The sequence below is a fragment of the Macrotis lagotis genome, chromosome 6, assembly GCF_037893015.1.
Source record: "Macrotis lagotis isolate mMagLag1 chromosome 6, bilby.v1.9.chrom.fasta, whole genome shotgun sequence".
Classification (NCBI taxonomy): domain Eukaryota; kingdom Metazoa; phylum Chordata; class Mammalia; order Peramelemorphia; family Peramelidae; genus Macrotis; species Macrotis lagotis.
The window spans coordinates 70,648,928-70,671,552 of NC_133663.1; the positions used below are offsets into that span (position 1 = coordinate 70,648,928).

The following is a 22,625-nucleotide window of genomic DNA, read 5'->3' on the forward strand; positions in this document are numbered from 1 at the left end:
GGCCTGTGCAGTTGTCTTTTTCTTTATATCCTAAGTAGAAGAGAACACAAAATCACATTTCTTTGTGCACAAAATTCATATCAGACACTAGGAATACTTTGCAACTGACAGTACGCTCCTAGTATACAATGGGATTCTGTGCCAGAGATTCTTGATCTAGAGTCTGTGAAAGTAGAGACCAAAGAAATGCAAAGATATCAGTCTGATACATGATATCAGTCTGATACATGAACTTGGGGGGAAATCACATTGCTTCAAAGTAACTGCTTTACCCTCTAACCCAATGTATTTTGTTTTGTGCTCTTATAGAATATTTGGAGTTCCTCAGATTGCCAAAGGGATCCATAGCATAAAGATTGAAGAATCCTGTTCTATAAGTTTCAGGTCTCCTTTCAGCTCTTTTGACATTATTTGAATTCACATGAGTTTCAAAGCTATTCCATAGTAAACTTAAGTGACCCAGGAGTTTCAACCACCAGTGTTTATTATAAACCATTTGCCTAATTTTAAAGATTTTCAGAGGTAGAAATATTCCCCAACAAAGGCTAGCAGATCTACCTGGAAAATTTTGAAGGTCATTATTTTACCATAATACAAATTGCATTCCTACTACCTTTTTCCTAATCAGGAGAGTCAGTGATAAAGTATATTTGTTGACAACATAATTCTGGGAATGAGTTTGTGATATTTTAGATAGTAAAAAATATTTCATACCATGATCTTTGAAAAATCTTACCTTCAGGAAGCAAAGACTTTCTAGAGCATTTAGATGGAAACTTTCATCACTAATTTAGAACTGAAAGGGAACTCAGAAAACCGAGAACTTCCCAATGTGATACCTGGGGCTTCATACATATATGCAATATAGAAAGATGGGAAGTAAATTGGGAGTGATTTTCTTAATGTTAGGGAGCTGTCTGAGGAAAAAGCTTCCTCCACCAAATAAACTGTATTATACAATTTATATAGTTTGAGACTTCTATAGAAACATTAAAGTGATTTGTTGTCCAATACTGGTTGACAATGAGGTGATATAACTAGGGAGAAGGGAGAGGGAAAGGATTCTATTACTTTCTAGGTCCTCTCCCATAAAGGAATTCAATAAGTCAAATGTACTTAAAATTTGAGACTTGCTAAAACATGTAGCAATCATCTTAAGAGTCAAGATAGACTCAAATCTCACCTCTGATACATATGAGCAGAGTAGAACTGTATTAATAGTTACAAGCAATCAGAGGAAAGGGAAGGGGGGAGGGGGAAGTCTGGGTTTTTAATGTAGAGGTCTGAAAATAGGAAAGAAAAAATATCCCTTGTTTTCCAAAGTCATTTCACTCATGCCAGAACTTTAATTTGGTGCTAATGCATCCCCATACAAAATAGAGTAAAGAATTGAAAATTTTATATTGGATCACAAACTGGAGGTAGAAGGAACAAAACAATTTTACCTTAATTTCTTGAAAATCTCAAAAAGTATAGTTGGTTTAGGTTCATTCCTTTATGATCTCCCCACTCCTAAACTGTATGATTTGAAGACAGTCATGTTCATGGGAAGTTCATTAGTGTCTATAGATAAAATGGTAGCACCTCCAGAGATGAACCAAGCTCCCATCTCCAAGCAGGATCACCTCTAAACTGTCCTACCTCTTTGTTGTTCTCAAAGTTCTATGAAAACAGAATGAAGATACCACAACTTTCCCTCTTCCAATGCTAGAGTCTATCAAGTCTTTTGGAATGCAATGAGAGCACAGAAAGGCAAATTGGAGCAAAGGGATGAACAGAAGAAACCAAGTTAACCTGGTTGTCTCACAACTTTAGTTGGGTGGTCTATATCACCTCCCTTCTCTTGGTCTCAGTCTCTCATGTTAATAGGCTGAAAATAATAAAGGTCAACTTTTAACTTGAAATGTCCCAATTGATTTTCTTGTTCTACAGTCACTCCTCTCCATACAGATACCAAAATCAGCTTTTTCAGGCATAATGTCTAAGCATCTTATCTCTTCAAAAGTCTTAAACCAAGATCCCAATTGTTTCTAGTATAACATACAAATTTCCTAAGCCTAGAGTTTTAAAGTCCTATATAATCTGGTTCCAACTTAATATTTCAGTTTTCCTGTTTTCAGTTTTGTAGATTATACTCTTGCTTGTTGCTTGGTGGAAGTGGTTTGATTTTTTGAGACCTGGGATTCTCTTTCTTGTTCAGTCTGGAAGTGCATCAGCAGCTGCTCACAGGTTCAATCCCACCAATGATTAGCACAGACACTTTGACCTGACCTAGGTGAGACCTCCCCCTTCATGGACAGCCTTTGTTCCAGTCTCCCATCTACCCACATTGGTGCCAGGCTTAACAAGAACAGTCCTAATACATTTAACCCACTACAGTTTAAAACTTGCAGGCTCATCTGGTACATAACTCAATTTTGTGTGTGTGTGTGTATGTGTGTGTGTGAACATACCTTGCTTTAAAAAAAATTTTTTTTTTATTTAAGGCAATGGAGTTTAGTGACATGTCCAAGGTCACACAGCTAGGAAATTACTAAGCGTCTGATGCTTAACATACCTTACTTTAACAAACATATCTGGCTTTAACAAACTTCTAATTTTCTTTCACTTTACTTACCTCATACATTATAACCACAATTTAACCAAACACAGGTCTTTCCTTGACCTCGAAATTTTAATGCCCAACACCCTATATTAATATAGATTTTATGATCTGTTCATGGAATGTTCACTTCAATTTTCTTTCAAAGCTCAAAGAACCACCTCTTCCATAAATCCTTCCATAATCCTCTTCAATATTAATGTCTTTTCCATCAATATATCAATATTTTTCTTCTGTATCAGATTTCCAATAGTAATATTAAAGCCAGCACTGTTTTGGTTTTTGTCTTGACAATCCCAGTAGCCTACAACACTGCCGTCCATGTACAAAGTGAGGTACACGTGTTTGACAGATTGGATTTTATTACCCTAAAATATATCTTCAAATACATGAAATACTCCAACTCTTCCCTCCATTGTTTATATCATCAGACTTTTGAGTCTCCTGAGGAGGGACAATGGAGAGAAATTATTTCTGGAGATAGATTCAGGAAAAGTATGAACAGACAGACTAATAGAGAAAGAAAAGTTCCTAAAATGAATCTGTTAGCTTCCAAGGAGCTCAACCTCAGGAGCTTTTAGGGCACTGACATCACTGTAGCAGCCTTCCTTAGTCTCTCCAGATGGGAAGACTATTATTCCCCTTATCTTTTGATTTCTTTTTCTTCCACTTTAGATTTGGCTTGACCCCAGAAATCACCCCGCCCCCCCCCTCATCACCAGGCCTTCCTGTCACAGAACTCTGAAACATCAAGTCCACCCCATCCTGGTCCCTTCAAGACCTCTATACCTTTCGCCCTTCCAGCCAGTAGCAGGAAGATGAGGCAGCACAGTGGGCAGGGCAATGCAGGCAGAACACAATGGAAAGGGGGCCCTTCTTTGCTGAGGTCAACATCTGGAGAGACTTAAGTCTCAGAGAGGGATTTATACTGAGTCATCAACATATGTAAGGACTGTCAGCAACTTCACAAAGCTAGATCTTAATGAGCCCCAATCCTCATCCTGCAGGGAGGAACCAGCCCAGTGAAGACAAGGGCTGGGCTCCCCAGGAAAATTAAGTAGAATAAGCTTGAAATAGAGAAGTGAGCAGGAACCTAAGACAGAGGAGGTCTCTAAGAAAATATATACTATATACACCCTATCCCTGGCCCCTTCCTCACCTACAGTAGTCCATGGGAGATTCAGTCAAAAGAGTCATCTAATGAAAGAAGATACATTATTTTTCAGATTCCTAGATGCCTTAAGAAAGAAGGAACTAATAGGGGTCATCCCTCTGTATACAAGAAAGATGAAACCAAATACAGTTCAAAGAGATAAGGGGAAAGAGAGTTGCTTCCTGGTCTTCAAGTTCTTCAGAAACCCCACCATTTTTTCTGTGCCCCAATAGTAATTAAGAAATGGTGTAACTCGGGGTTATGTTAGAGCCATGTGGCTTCATGAGGACAGTTGAGATAGGAGAGAAAAGGGAAATTTCATGTCATCCCTGGTACAAGGGAGCCTTGGGCAGCTTAAGTACCTATTCCATGTTCATCACAATTTCTAACTGAAAAAAAAATGAAAATGGAAAGTTTTTGCTTGGTGGGGTAGTGACCTGACCTCAAGAAAGGATAATGAACTCAGTTTTGGTGTGCTCCCGGGACATAAACTCCTCCAGGTCTTCTCAGGATCTCGTGTGTTCTCCTAAAACCATAGCTAACTTATCACTGGATTTCTCTATTCTATACCATGGTAGAATTAATTGAAGAAAGGAACAGATCTGATCATTGGGCATCTGATTTTTCTCTACCTCATGAGTTCAGATACTTTGTCCAACCTAAATACCCCTATTGACCGCACCCTTTGATTCTGACTCATACATACCCCCATTGGGCTTTCTGTCTACTCAAGTTTCTTGTTTTAGGGTTGAGGAGGGGTTATGCTCCCAGACTATGCAAAGGGGACTTTTCGTTTTCTTTGTTTTTTATTTCCCCAACCAGTTTCCTGGACCTGGCTTTTTGCCCCCAGATGATCTCAGCTTCTCCTTGGCAGGATCAATCCATTGGGGGTGGGAGGGGTCACGATGGGGGAAAGAAATATCATCCTGCCTCTGTGGCCATCAGAGAAAATGAATGCCTTTTAATCCTTCAAAATCAATTCCTTTGAGGGTTTTTTAAGCAAGGAGAGTCACTGGAAAGAAGAGAGTATGTTTGTTACTCCTAGATTAGGCTGACATTCTCCATTAGAAAGAATGACACCTAGCCCCCAAACTATCTAAAACTACTTCTACCCCAACTCTTAATTCTCAATTCTCACTTCAAGGAGAGGGTGTGATCTGGAATCTTGCTCCAATATCTATGACCAGGAACACTTAGCTAAAAGATTAATCAATTCTAATGATAGCCAGGGTTTTTTCCTTTCACTATTCTCTTTCCAGCTACGAATGTGCAAAGCAATACAGGGGACAGAAAAAGGGAAAATGATAATTCTTTGTCATGTTTTCACATTGCCTATGTCTAAGCCTGATTTGGGGAAGACAGATTGATTATCTGACAAAATATAAATGGTTCTATCTATGTCATAAAGATAACACCCTTGTCCTGAGAACCATCGTTTTAATGAGAAAAACAATTTAGGAAAATATTGACATGCTTCTAAATGACTTGAGAGAAACCTAATATTAAATTTAAAAAAATCTCTCTGCCTTTAACACATCTATGTATAGAACAATCAATGAATTTTTTTTCTTTTGAAAGATAATACTAAACACTGTGAGGTCCTGCGGAAGAAAAATAGAAATCATCTATTATTCCCTTTAAGAAATTATGGTCCAGTTCATAAAGCTGTAAGGAAAGTAGACTTAGGAGAAATACCAGTCTAGAATATATTCTTGTATCATCACCAATAGAGAACCCTGGAAATCCATGGAGAATTGCCCTAGGGAGTCTAGTTTTCAAGCCTGGAAAATCACTTGAGAGACATTATAAGATATAGTTTGAGAATGTTTAGTTACAAGATTGGATTAGATGACCTCTGAGATCATTTCTAAGGAGAAGTCTCCTAAAACTTGAAGACCTCCTGGGGATTTGAATAGGTTTTTCTGGGTTTCTTTTATTTGTTTTTTTAGAAAGGAGCTGCTATTTTATTTATATAGAGAACTCCTAGTGAGGAAATTATCTCCTCTAAACCAATTGATTTCTTCAGATGATCTTTCCTGAGTTCAAATCTAACCTTTACATTTCCTAACCCCTTAACCTCTGATTGTTTGACAAAATGGCTCTATTGGAACTATTGGAGAAGGAAATGGCAAATCACCTTAGTATCGTTGCCAAAACCTCAAATAGGGTTGCAAAGAGTCAGTTGTGACTGAAATGACTGAACAACAATATCATATTGACAGTATTGTGAAATGTATATACTCTGCCTCAATAATGTTTTTAAATTCATAAAATAAAATAAACAGATTCATAAAGGAAACTAAAGGTTAATGGATTTAAATAAAAAAAACTAAGGTTTTGGAAAGTTGTCTGGGAGTCATGAAAGGTAAGCGTCTTTCCTAGGATAATACAGCCTGGATCTATTTGATTCTCAGACGAGTTCTCAAGTCAATACATCTTACTGTTCTCTGCCTTCTTGGTTATAAAATTGCAAAGAAGCAGAAAAATGATAAGAAGCAGGGAGTGGAGAATCAACACCAGTAAATCAAGATTTCCCTATCTTGCTAGCCTTCAAGGATTCTTTTTTCTGCTGGACCAATCTTATTCTATCATCTCCACTAGTTACCCCTTTTGCATCTCTCCAATTCCTCACTTAAAAGCCTTCATTTGATTCCAACTATCTGGCTCCAACCTATTTTTCTAGTTTTACATCACATAATCCATCTATAATATAACCAACTGGACTATTCAGGTTCAAGAGTCATCTTGACCATATTCTTGCTCTAATTATTCCATTCTACATTTATCTCTGCCATCTCTGAACTTTTAAGATGGATTAAAATGGATTGCATACATCAGTCAGTTCTTGGTTTACTCATTCTATGTTAGTTACCATTATGTGCTTTGTAGTTATGCATTATGCTTTTTAAAAATGATATTTCTTACCCTCAAAAAACACAGTAGAATGGGATTAGATGAGAGTTACTACATGAATACAGAAAAATAGATATCTACTTAATATATAGAGATTGGGGATGATGGAAACAAAGATCTCTAAGAAAAATTGAAGAAGGAACAGAAATTTTAGTTTTAAAAAAACCAATAAGTTTATCATCAACAAGTTATACACTGGGAATGCTCTATGGCAGGGATGGGGAATCTTTTTTTCTGCCAAAGGTCATTTGGCTATTTAAGATAGCTAATTAATTCACCCCTGAAAAGTTCTTAGATTTATTGAATTTCAAATCCCACCTGCAGTTGCCTTGCCAGGCATTACAGCCTGTGGGCCAGAGATTATTCAGCCCTGCTCTATGGGTTTAATGTTGTAGGTAATATGAGGGGACATGGAAGAACTACATCTTTTCTGGGGAGAGAAAAACAATATGATGCACTGAGCAAGAGTAAAAGACATAGTTAGATTCAAATGTTAGTCTCAGCTCTATCATTAGTGGTAACCTTATGATCTTGTATGAATTCTTTTCCTTCTAGAGACCTCAGTTACCTGAAATGAGAACACTGAATTTCATAGTCTCTGGGATCCCTTCAAACTCTGACATTATATGGTTTTATGAAATGAGAATAGCCTACATGAAAATATAGTGAACCAGGGGTCTTCAAAAATGAAAAGGAGGATTGAGTTTTATTCTTGAGGAAATGGAGAGGACCATTGAATATTTATACCCAAGTCTATGAAAGCTATGTTGGAAAAGATGAGGTTCTGTCACATCTAAAGGAAAGAGTTTGAATGCAATAATCCATTCAAGACCTGGTCTATACTAGAACTGAAGAGAAAAGGGGAAGAGTCTTTAAAATCAGAGAACTTTGAGAGTAAGAGTTCAGAATGAGTATTATCCTTAAGGCACTTACGCTACAGTCACTAGGAAGCTAGCTGAAAGCAACATTTTAGATTTATCTGGCAGAAACAGAAGTCAGATTAGAGAACAGGTACACCTGCATGGACCTAGTTATGAAGGCAACTTGGGAGCAACAATCTTGACATGAGACCCTGAGTCTGGACTAGTGTGGTGATAGTGGAAATTAGCTAAAGAAGGAAATGGCAGACTACTCCAGTGTCTTTGCCAAAGAAATCTGAAACGAAGTTGATGATTGAAATTACAAAGTAGGAATTAGGAAAAATAAGAACCTCTACTAAAGGAAACAGTTTGAAGACACTGATCATTAGAATTTGATTCTTGATTAAGAATAAGGAGAAAGAAGATTTGAAATTCAGAAGAGTAGAAGAATAGTGAAAAAGGCTTGTTCATTTTAGGACTTAAGTTAAAAAGGAAAAGAAAACATTAAAAATGGAAATGCTTTCTAAGGAGTTTTTTCATGTGTATATGATCTAACCTTTTAAAATGAACTTTTAAAAATTTTAGTTGTCATAACTATTACAAAATAATTGCTTTTTTGTAATCCAATGTATTTAATTTTATGTATTTGAAAGCATATTTTGGAAGGAGGTTTATAAGCTTCATTAAATTGCCAAAGATATCCATGACATGCAAAAAATGAAGAACCCTTGGTTTCAGGGATATTGGATGGCCTTTCTAGGCTCCTCCTGGTCCACATTCTTTCTACATATACATCACCCCAATCAAAATAGAATTCTCTCTTATGTCCCCTGGGAAATTAGGAACCTGTTAAATAATAAATTGTTCATTTGACTTCATCACTTACATAAAAATGACTTCATTATCTGGAAAGGCCCTGAGCTATGATAATGAGGAAAAGTCCCACTCTTTTTTTTCCCCATATATATATGGTCCAAAATCCATAGAAAGGTAAAGTCTCACAGTGGGACCACACCCGATTACTAAGTCCCTCCCCCTCCACCTCATAATGGCCAAAGGGTTAAATAGGCAAACCCTTACCCTTTGGGCTTTTCAAAGCCCTGGGACTCTGGCTGCTAGCAACATGTCTAACAACAGGAGGATGAAAAGCCAAGGTGGGAGGAGAAACAAAAGCAAATCTCACAAGGGGGTCAAAAAAGGTGGAACTAAAAAAAACTACCGAAAGGGTGGACTGAAAAGCAGAAAGAGAGGTGAGGAAGGTGAGTATGGGGGGAGGGGGTAAGATGAAGAGTTCTCTTAGAGCACCCCCCCAAAGAGTTTTAACAAAAAGGGACTTTAGAAGCCATATCAAGACCACCCTTAAACCAATGTAGGAAAATCCCTTCTACAAAAGCGTATCTGATCCAAGTCTGGGCCTTGCAGGCAGGGGTAGTAGAAAGAATTCAAGTCCTTTCCTAAAGGTGGAATTTAAGTTCTTCACTTTAGCTTTCAAGAAATATATGTGCCTTATATGCTATGAGAGAAAAGTAGTGTCTCAGTTTCTCCAGATGTAATTTAATTTACAAAGGATCTTTTTCTAAAGAAAATGACTACCATCCCTTCCCTAAGATTTGAGTCCCAGCTCTGCCATTTACCAAGATATTTGTGACCATATGCCTGTCTCCCCCTTCTGTAAATTGAGGATATTAATAACTCGCTCAGGGGGGTTCTTGTAAAACAGTTAACCTTTATAAAGCTACAGTTTGTCATGAGTTGTCATTGACTTGAATTTAGGCCTTTCCCTTAAAATTCTCTCATCTCCCTGCATGTCTGACACTTGACAGTTTTATAATATGTCCAAAACAATAAAAATTCCCCCACACTGATGTGATTCAACAGCTGAAAAGGATAGGGACACCTAGGTGGGGCAGTGGATGGAGCATAGGCCCTGGACAAAGGAGGATCTGAGTTCAAATCTCAACTCCAGACACTTAATAATGAGCTAGCTGTGTGATCTTGGGCAAGCCACTTAACCTTGTTGTCTTGCAACAACTAAAAATAATTGAAAAATATAATTAGGGGGTTGTAAACTTTTAAATACTCTTAAATAGGAACAAAAACCTACCCCCCCCATCTCTGACCTTCCAAGAGCTCAAAGCTACTGGACTTCTTAGCAACATTAGTCCATAGTGAAAAGGGATAGGTGGGGGTGTCTGCCAGGGCAATCAGAGGTTCTATCAGAGAAGGAAAACAGAAAAAAAAAGAATGTGGGGACAATCCAGACCTGAGAAAGTAAGAGGAATGCTGATATTTTCTCCCCTAAAATCTCAGTTAAAATTTAAGAAACTTAGGAAAAAGCAAGGCCATGACAATTTTTCTTTGCTCTGATGAACCTCCTCTTGGGTTGAGGGAGAATTGTCTCTTTAGAAGTCACCTTTCTAGTCAACTTGGCCCTCTCCTCTCCAGTTCACCCCCCCCCCATTCCCAGCCCTGGGACTATTGAAAGAAAGAAGCCAGGGTGGTAGGGATCATAAAGAGAATAAGAATATAAAAACTCCTGCCCAATTTCAGGTCAATATATCACATGTACTCCCATGGGATAATCTTCCACCCCAAAGAAGAGATTTTGAGAAAGTGATGTTGCTAGCCTTTGTCAATTGGATATCCATGCAAAACTCAAAATTTTAAACATGACCCAGCAGATTTCAAACACAACCTCATTTACTGTCATGAAAACCTTTAAGGAAAACCCTTTTCTACATCCTGAGAAGTCAGTCAGCAACTTAATTCTCATGTCATCAACACCTTTCACTAAAGGAAAGTTATTCACTGAGCCACTTTGCACCAGAATCTAGTGGGAGTTAGAGGGTGGTTTGTCAGTGACCACTTCATACAGTTGATAATTCATCAACTAGTGTTTTCTTCTAGGACAAAGTACTTGTTTTCATTATTTTCTTTAGAAAAAGATCCTCTAAAAATTACATTTGGAGAAACTGAGGCACCACTTTTCTCACATAGCACATAAGGCACATACATATATTGCCTGAAAGCTATAAGGAAAGACTTGAATTCCAAAACTTTTATAGAGCCAAGCTTTTCTTCCTGCACCAAACTATCCAAACTTGAAGCACATTTGATCAGAACATGAGTCAGAAACAGATGGACTTATTATCAGATAAAGTTTTTCTGATTCTCTAAAAATTTATTTTTCTATTTTATTCCCCCCCAGGAAATGTCCAGACTGCAAGTCAAGGGAAAAAACAACTAATGACCGATTCACATAATCCAGTGACCCTTGGACAAAAAGCTTAATCAAAAAAGTCCTCTTGAAATTCAGTTTGGTGGTTGTATCTTTTTTTATTAATTTTTTTTGTATACAGTACTTTTATCATCAAATCTGGAAACAGCAGTTCATTAATGGAACTTGATAAAAAGATAGATTGAATACCATATCCTTGTATTCAGATTGCTCCTATTCCTTGTCTTCCTAATTGGCAAAGATGTTTCCCATCCATCCATGGTCTGTCTTCCTTCAAAGTTCATCCGCTCTGGAACTTTAAAAGTAGCACCTTAAGATTCCTTTTGCTTCTCTCCCCTGGAGCATCTTCCTCTTCTCAGTAACCATGGACCCCAAAGCCTGAGTTTACTTTCTACAATTATTTTTAGGGATATGTCTGTTTAGGGAAACAGACATTTGACTGAATTTGACTGAAAATTCACTTCAGCTAACAACTGTAATATTAAGTCAGTGAAATCAGTTTTTTGGTTTATTCAAAAGATAGCTCTGAATCAGAGACATTCACATTCTATAAACATATCGGATACTTGGACAGTCTAAATCTGAACTGATAAAAAGAACAGAGAGATGCTGCTAAATGAAGTCAGCTTTGCATTCTTGTAAAGTGAGACTCAGAACTAAGTTCTGTTTTCCATACCTATAAAATATCTTTGTCTTTTTCTAGCCTTTTCTAATTAGGGATTTATATTTTGGATATATATATACACACATTATATAGAGATATATGTGTATATCTATATAGACATACACACATATATTATTACTCCAATCCCTGTGTTAACCCCAGTTAACTGGTTGGATTGTCCTCAAATCAGCTTTGTAAGACTTCATGAGTATGTTTATTTATAGGCATAATACAATGTACAGTTTGTGTAAGGAGGAGAATGGGAAGAAGAGAGGGAAGAGGAAGAGGTAGAAGAAGGGCAGAGAAGGGAAGGAGGTGGGAGAGGGGCAGAGGAGGAAAGGAAGGGGGGAGAGTGAAGGAGAGTCTTCAGGGCAAACAATTTAGTTTTTTTAATATTTTGATTTTAAGATACAAAACTATGCCTACCTTTTGACCCTATGCTACTACCAGATCTATGTTCCAGAAGGGAAAAAAAATAGGAAGGAAAAGGACCTTTATGTATAATGATATTTGTAGCAACTATTTTCTGGTGCCAGGGATCTGGAGATTGAGGGGATGCTGAATGGCTGAAAAAAATTGTGTGTGCCCATCCCTCAATGGCTGAAAAAATTGTGTGTGATTTAAGATGAAATGCTATTCTAAGAATGATGAACAAAATGTTTTTAGTAAAAAACTGGAATGAGCAGATGCAATGGGAAATGAACCATATACAAAGTAATAGCAATATTATTCAATGATCGTCTGTGAATGAATGACTTAACCTTTTTCTCCCAATGCTGTGACCCAAGAGAACTCTGAAAGACTGATGATAAAGAATACTAGCCATTTCAAAGAGAGTTGATGGTATGTTAATACAGATTGAAGCATTCTTTTTAACTTTTATATTTCTTGAGGTTTCTTTTTTTAGGGGGGTGTTTACTTTTATAACATGACTATTGTGGTGTAATGCTTTTCATAACTATACATTTTAAACCTATATCAAATAATTTGTGTGTGTGTGTACATATACATATATATATATATATATATATATATATATGTATGTATGTATGTATGTATCCACCTTGTAGAATATTTGACATCCTTTCAGAATAATGAGTAGCAGTTCATCCTTTGGGAGAGATCACAGCCCAACCCTTCTTCCTCCAAACTCATTTTACAGATGAAATTAAAGGCCCAGAGAAGGATGTTCATGTTTGCACAGGATTTTGAACTCAAACTTCTGAATGAGTGGTATTGGGGGGAGGGTATCTGGAACCCAGGCCTCTTCTGTAAATTCTCCCTAGTTAGCTAGCTAACTTTTATTTCAACCTGAATTTTTTTTCTGATGCAATGTGTCCTGAAGTCTCATTTGGGCCTCATTCAATGCATATTTTTTAGTAAAAAGAAAAATGATCATCTTGGCCACAAACTATATTCCAGGTCACCTTGACCTCCTTGCTAAGATTTGGGACTTACCAGTCCACTTCAAGGGCCAAACAAGTAAACTGATAATGGTTAGTGAATCCAGCTGGAGAATGAACCCATGGGTGAGAAAGTTGTTTGTCACATAGTAGACAAATAAAATGCTTGTGGATTGGCGTTTTTGTGGAGCTCATGCTTGAGCATATCCTCTGGATTCCCATCCCCTCCATTCCCCAACTCTTACTAGGCAAAGCAATCAAAGATAAAATTTTTTATACAGTCAGTCCAGAAAGCCCAGTAAATTCTGATGAACACAAATGGTACGATTCCAGAGGACCAATGGTGAATTTACACTATCCACCTCCTGACAAGAGCATAATGATAGGAATCCGGAGGATATGTTCAAACATGATCTCCACAAAAAAAAAAATCAATCCACAATCCACAATCCATGCCAGCCTGCTTTCTATATGCTCCTAATGTTCTCCACTTAAAAATCATGCCTTTACCCTGACAAGAGCATAATGATTCTGTGAAAATTTGCTTGACTAAAAATTGACACGTCAGGCTTAGTATTTTTTTCAGAGGAGAAGATAGGAAAAAAATGCTTGCTAATTAAAAAAAGTAAGTTAGGGGCCGGAGCCAAGATGGCGACAGAAAGGATCAAGTCTTAGGTGCTCTCTGATAAAACTTCTAAACTAAGGACTCTAAACTTTCAAGAGACAGAACCCACAAAGGGACCCAGTGAGGCAGTTCTCCTACTCAAGGTAACCTGGAAAAGAGCAGAATGGCTCTGCTCCCCAGGATCGGAGAGGCGGCCTGCCAGAAGGGTGGCCCACCAGAGTCAAAGAACTTCAGCCTCCAGAGGCAGCCCCAGGGCGCTGGGAGCCGTGGCTCACAGCAGCGGGGGAGTCTCCTGAGCTGCACCCTGGGAAGCACCAGGCACAAAGTGGGGGAAGAGTGGGGGACCTCTTCCAGAGAGAGCACATGGAGCCCAGCCCTCAGGGCACACAGGGAGCAGCATGGTCTTTCAGCAGCCCAGATCCAGGAACAGAAGCAGGTGGAGCCAGTAAGCAGGAGCCCCCAGGGCATGAGCCCATTGAGCTGAGGGAGGGGAGTGAAGAGAGACTGCAGAGCTCTGTCCTCTGCCTCTGGAACAGGACTCTGGGGCTCTGAACACATTCAGATACTGATATCAGTCTAGGCCCCCCCATAGAACAGCAGCAGCCCCCCACCTGTCCCTGTGGCAGAGGGGGGCACTTATGGTCATTCACAGACCAGGAGGGAGGACAGAGCCTCACACACTGAGGCCCTTGTGGGAGTGCCCCAAAAGCTCAGGAAGCACCCCCAAAACAGGCTTAGGCTGGGAAAATGAGCAAGCAGAGAAAAAAGAGGAACACCATTGAGAAATACATTATCTATGATCCCAAGAAGGATCAACATACTCAGTCTGAAGATAAGGAAACACAAGCTCCTGCATCTAAAGACTCCAAGAAAAACAGAAACTGGGATCAGGCTATGACAGAGCTCAAAAAAGACTTTGAAAATCAAATGAGGGAGTTAGAAGAAAAACTTGGAAAAGAAATGAGAGAGATACAGGAAAAACATGAAAATGAAGTCAGCAGCTTATTCAAGGAAATCCAAAAAAAATGCTGAAGAAAATAGCATACTAAAAACCAGCTTAGGTCAAATGGATAAAACAGTTCAAAAAGTTATTAAGGAGAAGAATGTTTTAAAAAGCAAAATTGGCCAGATGGAAAAAAGAGATAAGAAAACTCTCTGAGGAGAACAAATCCTTCAGACAAAGAATAGAATTCAGGGAGATTGATGAATTTACCAGAAATCAGGAATCAATACTTCAAAACCAAAAAATGAAAAATTAGAAGAAAATATGAAATATCTTATTGAAAAAACAACTGATATGGAAAACAGACTTAGGAAAGAACAACTGATATGGAAAACAGACTTAGGAAAGATAATTTAAAAATTATTGGAATACCTGAAAGTCATGATCAGGAAAAGAGCCTTGACATCATTTTCAAAGAATTACTACAGGAAAATTGCCCTGATATTCTAGAAGCAGAGGGCAAAATAGAAATGGAGAGAATCCATTGATCTCCCTGAGAAAGAGATCCCAAAAAACCAACCCCTTGGAATATTATAGCCAAGTTCCAGAGCTCCCAAGTCAAAGAGAAAACATTATAAGCAGCCAGAAGGATACAGTTCAAATATTGTGGAGCTGCAGTCAGGATCACACAGGACTTAGCAGCAACTACAATGGAAGCTCATAGGGCTTGGAATACAATATACCAGAAGGCAAAAGAGCTTAGAATGCAGCCAAGAATGAACTACCCAGCAAGGCTGAATGTCCTCTTCCAGGGAAAAAAGACGGACTTTCAATGAACCAGGGGAATTTCAAATGTTCCTGTTGGAATGGCCAGAGCTGAACAGAAGGTTTGATCTTCAGATACAGGACTCAGGTGAAGCATGGAGATTGGAGGAGAAGGGGAAAATATGAGGGACTTAATGATGATGAACTGCATGAATTCCTGTATAGAAAAATGACACTGATAATACTCATATGAACCTTCTCAGTTAATAGAGCAAGTAGAAGGAGCTTTTATAGTTGAAGCACAGGAGAAAGCTGAATTTGAAGATAAAATATGGTGTAAAAATGGAGTCAATAGAAAAAAAGGGAAATGGAATAGGAGAAAGAAAAAGGAGAGGGGGAATAATCCAAGATATTTCACATAATAAGATTTTTTTATTACAATGAGCTATTGCAATTATATGGAAGGGGAAAGGCAAGGGGGAATGAGGGAAACTTTGCTCTCATCGGAGATGGCTAGGAGAGGAAACAGCATATATACTCAATGGGGTATAGACATCTGGAGTAAGAAGGAGGGGGGAGCAGGAGGAAGGGGTGGGGATCTGAATAAAGGAGGAGAGGATGGACCATGGGGGGAGAATGGTCAGATATAACACATTTTCTTTTTTACTTCTTGCAAGGGGCTGGGATTGGAAGGCCTGTCCAGGACCATAGGGCCAGTGGATTCTGGGCCTAAGGGGTGGTATGGGGGCTCAGGGCCTGTTGGCCCAAGGACCAGGGATCTGTCTGCTGCGCCACTCAGATACCCTACAGCAGAGTCAAAGGAGAGAGAAAATAGAGTACATGGTAGTGGAGAAATAAGAAAGGAAGGAGTTGCAATCAGCAATGGCAACGTTGGAAAAATATGGAAGTAACTTTTGTGATGGACTTACCATAAAGAATGTGATCCACCCATGACAGAGTTGTTGGTGTTGGAACAATGACTGAAGCACTTTTTTTATCATTTGGGGGAGGGTGCAGGGCAAATGGGGCTGGGTGGCCTGCCTGGATACGCATAGCAGGGTGATCTTTAGGTGTCTGGGGCTGGATTTGGACCTGGGTGCTCCTGGCTCAAGGGCCAATGCTCTGTCTACCACCCAGCCACCCCTACTATTATTACTATTTTATTTTATTTTGGGTCTTTTTTTCCTTCTTTTTGGTTTTTGCAGGGCAGTGGGGATCAGGTGGCTTGCATGTCACACGGCTGGGTGATTGTTGGGTTTACGAGGCTGGATGTGGGCTCGGGTGCTCATGGCCTCAGGGCTGGTGCTTCGTCCATTGCGCCACCTGGCCATACCTACAATTATTACTATTTTTTTTATTTTAATTTTTTTCTCTCCCCTTTACTCTATCGCTCAAGCAAGTCTATATTCATGGGGGGAGGGGGTATTTTCTTTACTCTTAAACAAGAATATTTTATTAATGTAAAAAAACATTTGTACAAAATGAGAATTAAAAAAAATTTAAAAAAATAAAAAAGTAAGTTACATAAAACTGAATGAGAGAACCCCATTACTGAGCAATTTTTCTATTCACCTATTTATAAAAAGAATCCCTACTCCCTTTAAATCCAAATCTCTTCCACTCTGCATTTCTCAGGAGTCATTCTATGAGCTGCATTACTCTTAGGCTGTTATTTAGAATAAAATTTTTAGTCATTTCTGACCCTTGGGATTAGAGAAATAGCTCATAATTTAAAGCAGACCCTGCTAAACTAGGGTACTTTCTCCTTCCTGCATCCATGAGATGACTGGTTTTCTTTACCAGTTCTATCTACTCTAAAGCCTATTAGAATCCTCTGTCATAATTGCCTGGTAACCTGAGGGATTGATGAGGTTCTTTCTGACCAGTTTGCTACTGGGGCTCCTTCTTAGTCTGAAGCTATCTATATAACTCTACCATAGATTCTCTCCCCTTCCCCAGGTCCTCTCAGCGTTCTCAGAGCCCTTCCCCCTTCCCAAAATGCTCTTTAATTCTTTTTTCTTGACTGGTTTAATCCTTTATTGTTCCTTGTTACTCAGACATCTCCTCCCTGGATGTCTGGGTCCAAAGGTTTTCATCTATTGTATAAGAATCCTCTGTTTCCGCTCAGACAACTTAACACTGACAAAGCCCCTTTGTTAGGTTAGAGATGGTACTAGTCTATAGCAAAGGGGAGGGGGAGACATTCTACTAGACAGAGTCAGAGAGGGTTGCTATTCTTCATATCTCACCACCAGTCCAGGGGCCACCCTCCAGCACCCTACTTAGTAGCACCTTTATTAAAAATTGGAAAGGAAAGGGAAAAAAAACTCAGAACGCTGAGCCAAGATTCCAAGATGGTGGATGGTCTCAAAGATTTCTTGGACCCCCACTGGTTGGGAAACAAAGGGGATCATGGATCCATATTGTGAATAAGAAATAAGGTCCCTAATTATACCATCATACAAAATTTCCCAAAAGGACTAAATTTGTGACCTGAGGGGATTAACTAATGGAGCAATCTAGATTATAGAACCCAGGTTCCTTGACTCAAGGAATGTCTATATAAGCCCCACCTCCTTTCTCCCCTTATTGAATAATCCTGGAGTTTCCATTTTGTGGAAGTGTCCAAGCCAGCCTGCCTTCTATATGTTCCTAATGTTCTCCACTTAAATACCATGCCTTTTACCCTAGGTATCTTCATCCTCCCCTCTCTGCCACCCATATTTCAGATGTGAGGTCAGGGCTTTTGTGGGGGGGGGGGGTTGTACAAATGTATGTCTAAATGAACTTAGCACAGTGCACAGAACATATTTCATTTCCTTCCTAACCACATCAGGATGCCTGTCTGAAGTGAATTTGATGGTGGCTAAGGGAATATATGACTGATGAGATAGAAAACAGAAGAATTTGAACTTAGGGACAGGAGGACATATGTCTGTAGAACAGAGCAGAAAATGAAGTCCTGGAAGGGTCCTTCACAGTTTGGCATAAGTGTCTATAAAGTGAGAAGAGCTATAAGATGGAAGAGATTTGAGAGATCTTTGAGGTCAAATCTAGAACTGAACAAAAAACTTTCAGAGGCCATTTTAGTCCATCTCTACCATTTTACAGATTAAGAAATAGAAACAGGAGAACCCAAGTTCCCACAGAATGCCCAAATAGCATCTAAAGTGAGGACTGAAACCAGATCTTCTAACATACCCTCTGCTATGCTAGAAATGCTTCAAATTCATTTTACAACAACATAATTTGGTAGTATTTTTTAAGATAATAAATAAAACTAAATAAACTGAAGCATGTTCCTCCTTGTCATTCTCCAAACCCAAAAAGATGAAATGCATTGGGGTTATTTTTCACAATGAGGAAACTTGGGGACCCTAGAGGTGAAGGCACCTTGTTCAAAACCCATCTCCTGAGTAAATACAATATCCCTGGTCATGCCACACACCATATAAGGCAAGAAAGGGTTAGTATCACATGGGGAAACTTTTCCATATAGCCCCTCTTTGTGTCTAAAGAAAGAAAAAAAGAGAATTGAAGTGTTGTGAGCCACAACAGACCCATTGTCTTTCCCTGGAGAGAGGAAGGGGGCCCCAAGGGGTGTAGGATGGAGGGAACTGTGCTGGGTGGGGCATACTGGCAGCCTTGATTTCATCTAGGAATTGCTGGACAAATGCCCAGATGTGTGAGCTGGGTGGAGCAAGGAGCTAGAAGGTAAAAGGGAAGGGCTTGAACATCCTGAAAAGTCTGGGATGCATAGAGGGTTGGAGTGGGGGAGGGGAGGAGCATCAGGGGAGGGAGGTAAGATGCTGTTCAGAGAGAAATCTAAAATCTCAGGAAGAGACGATTTTGTATGAGGGCAATGAAATTCATAAAATATTTATATATTATATATACATATATATATCTATATAGATATAAATAGATAGATAGATAGATAATGTCTAATTAGATTCTGTAACTATCATTTGCCACATTCAGGCCCATTCCCAACCCTCTTCCCTGCCACAACCTCAGGCTCCTGACAAAAGTAATCTTATCTCTGTTTGACTTTTATTGTAGTACTTTGCCTGGATCTGCCTTTTGTCCTTATCACCTAGTATCAGCAGGATTATGGCTTTAAACCTGGAAGGGGCAGAGTAGAAATTTAGCCTTGGAAAGTGGGGTAGTGTTCTTGGTAGACATCTGTGAAGGCCAGGTTTATAATTACTTTGGAGATGATTTGACCACTGGAGTGAACAATTAATGTCAACAGAAGCTCCAGAGGTGGTTAGGGTTATCTCTAGGTGGGTCTTAAAGGGTATCACTTCAACAATCTGACAAACCTTTAGACAAAAATCAAACAGCCCCTGCCTTTGAGGGGCTTACATTTCCCTGGATATAATAAGAGCAGTGATGAGCCTGGGAATGTTTCTCTGGCTTTAGAAAATAAGTTCTGTCCAAAGAGCACAAGGGGCTAGCTTTGCCTGGGAATCCGCTGGCAGTCTGGCAGATATCATGGCCCTCCTCATTTAGAGTTTCTAGTCTTTGTTTTATTAGATCTTCAAGACAATGCATAAGATCCAGGTAAAAGTTAAATTGCAAGGAAAAAGAGGAAAAGGGAAGCAGCTCACAAGTCTGAATCTTGAGATGGGGAACCCATGTAGCGTAAACCAGTTAAGAGTGAAGTCCAGGGACTTTCCTATGAAAGTCATTTATTATCTATGTATTATTTATTTTTGCATTATTTATATTTTGTACTATTTGTATTGCATTCTGTGTTCAATATTTTTTTTTTGCAAGGTCAATGGGGTTAAGTGGCTTGCCCAAAGTCAAACAGCTAGTAAGTGTCTGATGTCAAATTTGAACTCAGGTCCTCATGACTCCAGGGTTGTGCCTTATTCACTGCACTACCTAGCTACCCCTGTGTTCAATCTTAAAGGAGAAGATAACAAGCATAAAGGAGTGAGAAGTGTGGTAGTCAATATTTAACAACCAGATGCCTAGGGGAAAAAGTATGCATGGAAGACTTTTAAGTAATTTGCATTACTAACATTTTTCTCCAAGTTTAGACAGTCAATAAACCAAATAATACAAGCGTAAAATGCATTCACACTGAAAAATTAAGAATTGTCTCTTTCCAGAGCCAGGTTGTGCAGCCTAGAGAGTAATATTTTGCACAGGGAAGTCAGAATGGTGATTGGATTCAAAGAGCAACTGATGGACATGTCCCTTCCAGGAATATATTGTGATGTTATTACTGCTCTCAAAGATAAGTGTTGAATATTTGGGGGAAGGGAGAGGAAGAAAAGAAGGTGGGACACACACACACACAGACATGGAGAAAGGCATGGAGATGAGCAGAAGTGGTAGGTCCAGGCATGATAGCTGGTGACCCTTGGAAGCCCAGGGCCACAGGATAGGGACTTTAGAGTGGACACTGAAATGAAGGCATGACTTTGAGATGGCCAGAAGACTTGAGGGTGTAAGTCAGTTGAGTCTTGGATGCTTACCTGGTCAGCTCTTCCATTTTCTGACCTTGGTCCTTTGTTCCTCTACAGGCAGCCTGGGACTCCCTCCCCCCTCTTCAAAGCTCACTATGTTGGTCAGAGTTCCTGATCTCAAGGGATACACAAGCCTTAGTCTCCTCCAGCAATTGAAGGTGCAGGCATCACAATCAAATCTGGCCAGTTGAGTTTTTCCAGAATTTTCTCAACAGTTCTGCCAGCACTCCTCTTGTGTCAGTTCCCCCTAAAAAATAAAAAGATCTCTTCTCTGGATTAAGGGCCATAGCCTGAATTCAATCACCCTAGGGGAACCAGATGACAGCTGTCACTCCCCATCCTGAACACGGGCTGAGAAGGGATTGAGGGGGAATCTTAGGTTTCACCTTGCTAATTGTTTCCATTTTATGGACCAGTTGCTGCTGTTGCCTGACTACCTCTTCTCCACCCCCACCCTCATTGGTCTTCTCTTTGGATTTCCATCAGACCTGCCCAACATCTGTTTCCTGTCTCTCCTCTGCTACCCCGCTGGAGTGCTCTGAGAGGCCCCTTAGAATCTATCACCTGATTTTGGAGGAGAGCATCTGGCCCAAGACTGGGGGGCCTCCCAACTTGTCCAGCTAATACAGCCTCCCGAGGCTAGGCAGTTTGATTCCTTCTGTCTAAAATGTTGACATAATACTTTCTGGGCAACATCTGGTTTTGTTGAAAGGAGGCAAAGGTGGTGCAACAGACTTGCTGAGACAGGGATGGATCAATTAGAATAATGATAGTATTTAATATTTATGTAAGACTTTAAGATTTGTAAAGTGCTTTATACAAATATGAACTCATTTAATCTCAGGACAACCCTGGGAGCTAGGTGATATAATTGTCCACAATTCACAGAGGAGGAAGCCGAGGCAGAAAGCTCTCAGTGATTTACCCACAGAACTAGTAAGTCTGTTAAGTCTGAATCCGTGTTGAAACTCAAGACTTCTTGATCCCGGGTCTCATTCGATGGTCCTCAAAGAGTGGAGACTGAGGGATCAGGGAGTTAGGACTCCTGGGTCCTCTCCACTGGATTGACTATACCAGGTAAAATAACACCCTTATCCTTTCTGGGGCTCAACATCCCCATCTAGGGAAGCTATAATAAAAGATCTTTTTCCTGCTTGCCAATGTAACCAAGGAATAAAAGGGATTATTATCATGGCTACTGCAGTTTTTAAAAAGTCAACAACTTAATGCAACAATCAAAGCATATTCTTTTGCAATTTATCTTTACTTGGGATTAATTTTCCCCATTTGATCTGTTTCTTCTTCGACAACTGAGATTGATGTGGAAATGTATTTTGCCTGATAGTACATGTATAGATTATATCAAAATTATCTACACAGGGCTGGGTGAGAGGAAGAAAAATCTAGAACTCAAAATCTGGTAAAAATGAATGCAAAAATTTTCACATTATGTAATTGGAAGAAAATAAGATGGTATTTAGGTATTTTTAAAAAGAATTTAAAAAGAATACAAATTTTCATCTATATTAATTAGGAGAAAATCAATAAACATTTAAATAAATTATTAAAAACAAAACCAAAAATTTTCATAATGTGTAATTGAGGGGAAATTAAATACTAATTAATTAAATTTGTAAAAAGAAATATAAAAATATTATATAACTGGGGGAAAATTTAAGATTATCAAAAAATAAAAAACTCAACAAAATCTAAAAGGAATGAATTAAATGAAAATAAAATGAAGCATGCTTCTGCTTTGCCCAGGCTTTGGAAGGCTTTTGACTGTGAAATCCACTTCAATTCTTCTGATGTTTGATAGACAAGATGACCCTATTCCTTTGAGTCTTTGACAATTACTGGAATAATAAAGAATCCTTCTCTATTTTCTAGAGATGATAATGTTTGAGATTGTGTGACCGATACACTAAAAAATAACCTGAGGGGGTGCTTTCATTTTCGTAGTGCTGGTTTCACCT

General features: G+C 39.0%; 1 protein-coding gene across 2 annotated transcripts; it reads left to right on the plus strand.

The window, feature by feature from the left end:
* The first annotated feature begins 8,604 nt into the window (after positions 1 to 8,604).
* TNP1 (transition protein 1) lies at positions 8,605 to 20,925 on the plus strand. Of its 2 annotated transcripts, none has more exons than XM_074192562.1 (2): positions 8,605 to 8,787; positions 20,707 to 20,925. In XM_074192562.1, the coding sequence occupies exons 1-2, from the start codon at positions 8,652 to 8,654 to the stop codon at positions 20,838 to 20,840; spliced, it is 270 nt and encodes an 89-aa protein (XP_074048663.1). In that variant the 5' UTR covers positions 8,605 to 8,651; the 3' UTR covers positions 20,841 to 20,925. The 2 variants fall into 2 exon arrangements, with proteins under 2 accessions (XP_074048663.1, XP_074048664.1); XM_074192563.1 differs by lacking the exon at positions 20,707 to 20,925 and adding an exon at positions 10,737 to 10,843.
* The last annotated feature ends 1,700 nt before the right edge of the window (positions 20,926 to 22,625 follow it).